Genomic DNA, 5,844 nt, shown 5'->3' on the forward strand with positions numbered 1-5,844 from the left:
ATAAGAGAATAAAGTAAACAGGTATAAAATACTATTTGACAGTAAAAAAAAGTTGTTTTTAATAAACAAGAATACAGTTTGAAAGGGGAGTGATTTGTAAAATATCCATAAAGAAAAATAAATCTGCTTACAGTTCTGTTTCATATGGATGTTGAGAGATGTATCCATAGATCTCTTAATGTTACTCTCAAAGTGCACCAGATTGATGCTTTTCAACTTCAACATTTCCCCCTTCTTGGGGGAGCATGCCCCCACATATTGTCTCCATATCTTTCTGTTGTGGTGGTCATGCCAAAACCGTGCACGTGCATGCATGCGCGAGTCATGGTAAGATATCTGGATTAAGACGTTGCTTTTTCTTTGCACAGCATGAGGCAGAAAGGCCAAATGAATGGGCTGTGATTTTAGTATGTTTAAGCAGAGGTCAATAACTTGTACGGCCCTCAGAGGATATTGTAAAAATTGAAATGGCCCTTGAGAGGAAAAAGGTTCCCCACCCCTGGGCTAAGGTAAGCTAAGCAGTCAACCATACCAGGACCAGGACCAGTACTGGTATAAACAGAACCCCCCCTGTTCCATATGATAATTTATATTATTATTATTATACAGCATACATACAGCTCTGGGTCTGAGATGAGTCTGTTTCCCGACAATCTGAACATATTCCAGTTGCTTCAACACTTCAGAACACATGTCTCTGGCTGCAGGCTTTCTTCATCCTCAAGAATGTGTTTTATTTCTACATTTTAGTTCTACATCTCATATTGATCATGATTGCACCATGATCTCATTTTTATTAAAAACAGCTGCATGCTCTTTCTGCTGAAGGTAAAGTGAACACAACTCTAAAGCTGGGTAGTGCAAGTTCATATCAGCTGAAATATATTTAAATATTCTGTGGAGCAAAACGCGAAATAAAAGAAATGTAGCCTAGCATAAACGTTTCTAGCTACACCAACTTCAGTGTGCTGTAATATTTACATTTTAACTGAGCTGTAGATATAATATGATGAAGGAAAATATATCAAGCTCATACCAGCATATGAGATTTTATCGAGAGTAAAACTAATTTGATCAAAGTATCAGTTATAACTTTATAATGCAAAAAGTGCATTCATTATAATGCAGTTTGTACATGTTAGATACAATTCACGTTTATTACAGAATATTTCTAGATATTCTACAACTGAAGAGCTTCATCCAAAATGCGACATCCGACATTTGTATAAAAGTTAACCACACTGTACAAAAAGTCGTTTGAGTTCTTTATTAACGATTGCAGGCCAATTCATGGTTTAGAGTGATGGAGAACAAAATGTGGGGGGGGGGCCTCATCCGTTCATCTGACAGGTGCGGCAGCAGAATTTACGGTACAGCTTCTTCTCACAGAGACGGTTGGACCGGACCATTTGACAGAACACCTCGTCAGCTGACACACAAGCAGACAATCAGGTTCAATATATAACTAAAATAAATTATACCATATAATACCTAAACTTCACTATCTGGTCCCTGTTTGTAGTGTCAAGTTAGTGTAAACATAATTTATTTAGCTTATATCTGCTAAGTGTTGCATGTTTCCTTTTTATTAAGAAAATATAATCTACATCCTTTTCACAAAAAATTAAAACATGTACTGTACTGTAATGCCAGTAGTAGCATTAGAGGACCTGAAAATATGAATGATTCAGACTAAGTCACGTCATCCGAGGGTCAGCGGTTCGATCCCCAGTCCCTGCAGTCAACATGTTGAAGTGTGGGTCAAATATACTGTGCCCCAAATTGCTCCTTTAGGCACGTCTATGATATTAAAGTGTTGGTAAGTCACACACCAGGGTGAATTATCATTATCCCTCGACACATTATCATGCGGCAAACCTATAAGTTATTTGGCCCCAACATATCATTTGGTACTCACCATTATTACAGGAAGCATCCACAACACAGGTCCTGCTAACCAGACGGTACCCCTCTTTGCATTTGGTGCATGTTGTTCCGGGGCCACTGCAGCTCAGGCAGTTTTCCTCACACCTTTATAGAAAAATCCATATAAAGCCAGTAGTTAAGAACTAAAATCATCAAATTATAAACAAACTTATTTTTATTCATTTTCGTTTCTATAAGGATAGTAGCTTAGAAGTATTTCAGCTGAAAAAATGTTGATCAATGGTGTAAGAAAATATGTTTTAATGAGTATGAACCAGAGATATTTGTAGGACTGAGAATCCCCCACCTGTGGCAAATCTTGTGAGGGACTCCAGCTGCCTCTCCGGGGTAGTATCCAGGACCACAGCTCTGCACACACCTCCACTCCTGCTGCAGGAAGCCCTCAGCACACTGGATACACTCCCTCTTACCTGGACCTGGGAAACACACACATCTTCATTAATTAATGTCACACAGTGCTTTAGGAAAAACGTGATTGAAAAATATTCACATCTTGGTGAGTCCTTAAACCCGGAAATTAGTTAGCATTTTACCACTTCCTGTTCCCTTATCTTGAAGTCAAAGGTTTTTTGGTTGGATGCTAGGAATGAGATCTGGGGTTAAAGGTCTCCTTTTATACTACTTTTAGGCATATATTATAGGTCTCAGATCTATAAAAACCTATCTGTGTTTTGCTCAAAATACCAGACAGATCACCCATTCTAGTCATGCATCATACCCCTCTATTTCAGCCTGATAGAGAAGTGCTGATTCTGGGTTCGTAGATTAAAAAAAAGAAAAAGAAAAACGAGAGCCGAGACAAGAGCTCATGCAGGAGAATTCTACCCAGATACTCAGCTAAATGCTGTCGTGATTAAACGCCATATTATGTTCCAAACCACATCAAGGATTATTTCTGAAACAGTATGGAGCTCAAATGCTTTTTTTCTCACGGGTTTATCACAAGGTGAGTACCTTTTTATATCCTTATTTTTTACACATACTCTCTCCAGTACAGATTAGCTCTGAGTGTTAGCGATGCTTGGTAATGTAAACAAAGACCATATTACTTCTAAAACACGTTGCACATTGTTTCTGATACAGCAAGGTTTCTGATAGGGCCGTGGGTGTAAAGCCCGCCCATAGTTTCCGATATAACGTCATATTGGCAGCAAATCTGGATCAGCTCCGTTGTTCCCCCGTTTTTAGAGATTAGGGTACAGAGGAAAAGAGGGAGGGTTTGGTTTTCTGACACTTTGTGAGTTCCCTGACACACCGGGGAGACATATTCATTTATGTATAAAAGACATCAAAAAGTGAATTTTGCATGATAGGAGACCTTTAACACAAGTTAAAGAGATTTTCACGTTTTGTTCTATGACATGAAATATGTCAGTTAACACGCTTACTGGTGATCTAATGGTGTCAGAAACGTCTTGTTTTAAAAATGGCGTTTGCTAACAACATTAGCCACCTTTAGCTTAAAGGTGCTGACACACAGCCATGTGCCCCTTATCTAGTTAATTTATAGCCATTAGCTTTTACTTCTGCAGATTGTATTTACGCTTCCAAAAACATAAAAGTGGTGTTTGTACGTGAGGATTATTCTTCTGAACAAAACATGTAAATATCATAGACATGTTTGCCACAGATTTCCTCAGAGATTCCTCAGATCCACAGATTTCCTGCAATATTCTAAAATCCTATAGAAGAAAATCCCATTGCTTTTCTCAAGGGAGCTTGTGCTATGTTAATTTCCGGGTCAACCTACAAACATAAGTTATGACTGCATTTTCTTACCTGAATCTTTTCAACTATGCCTGCTAGCCCTTCTAGGTTAACCTCAGGTTTAGCAATTCCCTCATCAATTGGAGGTTTTATTTGGTCTGTTTCTGTGATGGCACTGTAGAAACTGCTCATACCAAACACACTGACCTGTACAAGTCCTACAAGAGGAATGGCATGTGCTGCAGGTCATCTCCTCCAGGTTGGAAAATGTCCCATTGGTGCAATCAGGAACACAAGTTATTCCTGCCAGACTATAAACACAAATCAACTACATTCGAAACGTAGTCAAAACCAAACTGTAAATGGTGAACAGACTGTTTCTACATACCTGTAGCCCTCGCTGCAGGCAGTGCACCTATCTCCATATCTCAGGCATGTCATACAGGTGTCATGGCACTTCAGACACTGTCTCTGATCTAGCATAGACAGCATGCTCAAGCATCAATATAGTGCTGCAAATAATATAATTACGATGATTTTCTTAACAATTCCTATGAACACAGCAGTCTTTAAATTTAGACAATTTACTAGCAGGACACCAGGAGACGTTATGGTTGAATAATATTCAATATAATAGACTGTTTTATGTAATTAGTGGGGTATCTGAATCTACTCCTATTACTCCCCATAATTCTCACATCATGATTATAAACCACAGCAAGGCTTCTTTTTGCAAGGCCTTGTTCGACTTGGATTATATTTTTATATATATATATATTTTACATATTACATTTTCTTTGAGATGCCAGTGAAAGTATTTCTTGGCTTTGAGTGTGGATGGGAAGTTTATTATTTAGGAGGACACACTTTCATTATCACCACGTCTCTTTGCTTGGTTTAGGAACCCCAGTAGCTCCTGAATCTTTATAGTGGTAATTTAGGTTTAGAATGTAAGCTGATTATTACAACTAGCTTGCTAATATGGAACGAATTGAATTTTGTAGGTATAGTAGATAAAAGCCTATCAAATCCAAATGTGTGATACTATGAGACTAATGTTTGCAACTCAATAACCACTAACACCCCAAACACTTCTATCGGCATTAAACTGATAAGAACCGACCATGGAGCTAAGATGTTTCAAACCCCTGACATACATCACTGCTAAATATCAGATATGTATTAAAAGGATGTGTTGACTTACTCTCATCAGCAAAGTACCCTGTGGGGCAGGTATGGATGCAGCTGGAGTTGAGTGTGTTGAGGTACAGGCCTCTTCTGCAGGACAGACAGCTGCTAGCTGACCGGCCCTCACACTCCTCACAGCCTTTAAAGCAGTGTCTACAGCGACGGGACGCAATGTCCTCATAGTGTCCCAGAGGACAGTGGCTCACACAGGTTCTACACACAGGGGCAGCATGGTGAGAGTTAGTTTGCAGCTAAATATGGAAGGGCTTGTATGGGTGGATCGGGGAAATTTGATTCCAAGGGTGACCTGTTCTACCCAATACCCTAGGAAATGAGCCGGCCATTGGTGCATATTTTTGTAGTGGCCAAAACGGTGGGATTACAACTTCTGTGTCATTGGTGTGGCGTCATCGAGCCCAAAAATACTTTTTTCCATTGACTTACATTGGGATTGGAGGATTAGGAAAACTACATTGTACATGTTCCAAGGGCCCAGAACCTCAGATGATCTGGTATTTTTGTTCTTGTCAGTCAGCCCATTTTGACATCATGCGCCAATGAGGAATTTTCATTGAAGTAAATACCGTATCCAGTTCCCTTTAAACATCCATGGTTCTACCCCATTCCATCCTGGTTTACTCTCGCAAGGATCCTGGAGGAGGCCTGGGAGTATGCTTATCCGGTCTACATGTGTTTTGTAGACTTGGAGAAGGCGTATGACTGGGTTCCCAGGGAGATACTGTGGGAGGTGCTGCAGGAGTAGGGGGTGAGGGGGTCTCTATTCAGGGCCATCCAATCTCTTCATTCCCAAAGAGAGAGCTGTGTCCGGGTCCTCGACAGTAAGTCTGACTCATATCTGGTGAGGGTTGGCCTCCGCCAGGGCTGCGCTTTGTCAACAATCCTGTTTGTGATATTCATGTATAGGATTTTGAGGCGCAGTCGTGGGGGAGGGGGTCTGCAGTTTGGTGGGCTAAGGATTGCACCACAGTTTTTTGCAGATGA

General features: G+C 40.2%; 1 protein-coding gene across 1 annotated transcript; it reads right to left on the reverse strand.

Moving 5' to 3' along the window:
* Positions 1-1,259: 1,259 nt before the first annotated feature.
* LOC104962474 (proprotein convertase subtilisin/kexin type 6-like) lies at positions 1,260-5,592 on the reverse strand. Its single transcript, XM_010790910.1, has 6 exons — positions 4,859-5,592; positions 4,043-4,130; positions 3,862-3,965; positions 2,234-2,363; positions 1,919-2,031; positions 1,260-1,429 (listed from the first exon to the last, which is right to left on the reverse strand). Exons 2-6 carry the CDS (start codon positions 4,093-4,095, stop codon positions 1,332-1,334), a joined length of 498 nt encoding a protein of 165 aa, XP_010789212.1. The 5' UTR covers positions 4,096-4,130; positions 4,859-5,592; the 3' UTR covers positions 1,260-1,331.
* Between the last annotated feature and the right edge of the window lie 252 nt (positions 5,593-5,844).

The sequence above is a fragment of the Notothenia coriiceps genome, unplaced genomic scaffold, assembly GCF_000735185.1.
Source record: "Notothenia coriiceps isolate Sejong01 unplaced genomic scaffold, NC01 NC01_scaffold00034874, whole genome shotgun sequence".
In the NCBI taxonomy this organism is placed as follows: domain Eukaryota; kingdom Metazoa; phylum Chordata; class Actinopteri; order Perciformes; family Nototheniidae; genus Notothenia; species Notothenia coriiceps.

Excerpts from the sequence above, each read along its gene's own strand:
- LOC104962474 (XM_010790910.1), bottom strand. The coding sequence starts at position 4,095 with ATGACATGCCTGAGATATGGAGATAGGTGCACTGCCTGCAGCGAGGGC. Across the intron at positions 3,966-4,042 it reads GCCTGCAGCGAGGGCTACAG|TCTGGCAGGAATAACTTGTG; the intron begins GTATGTAGAAAC and ends TTGTGTTTATAG. Across the intron at positions 1,430-1,918 it reads GGATGCTTCCTGTAATAATG|CTGACGAGGTGTTCTGTCAA; the intron begins GTGAGTACCAAA and ends CTTGTGTGTCAG.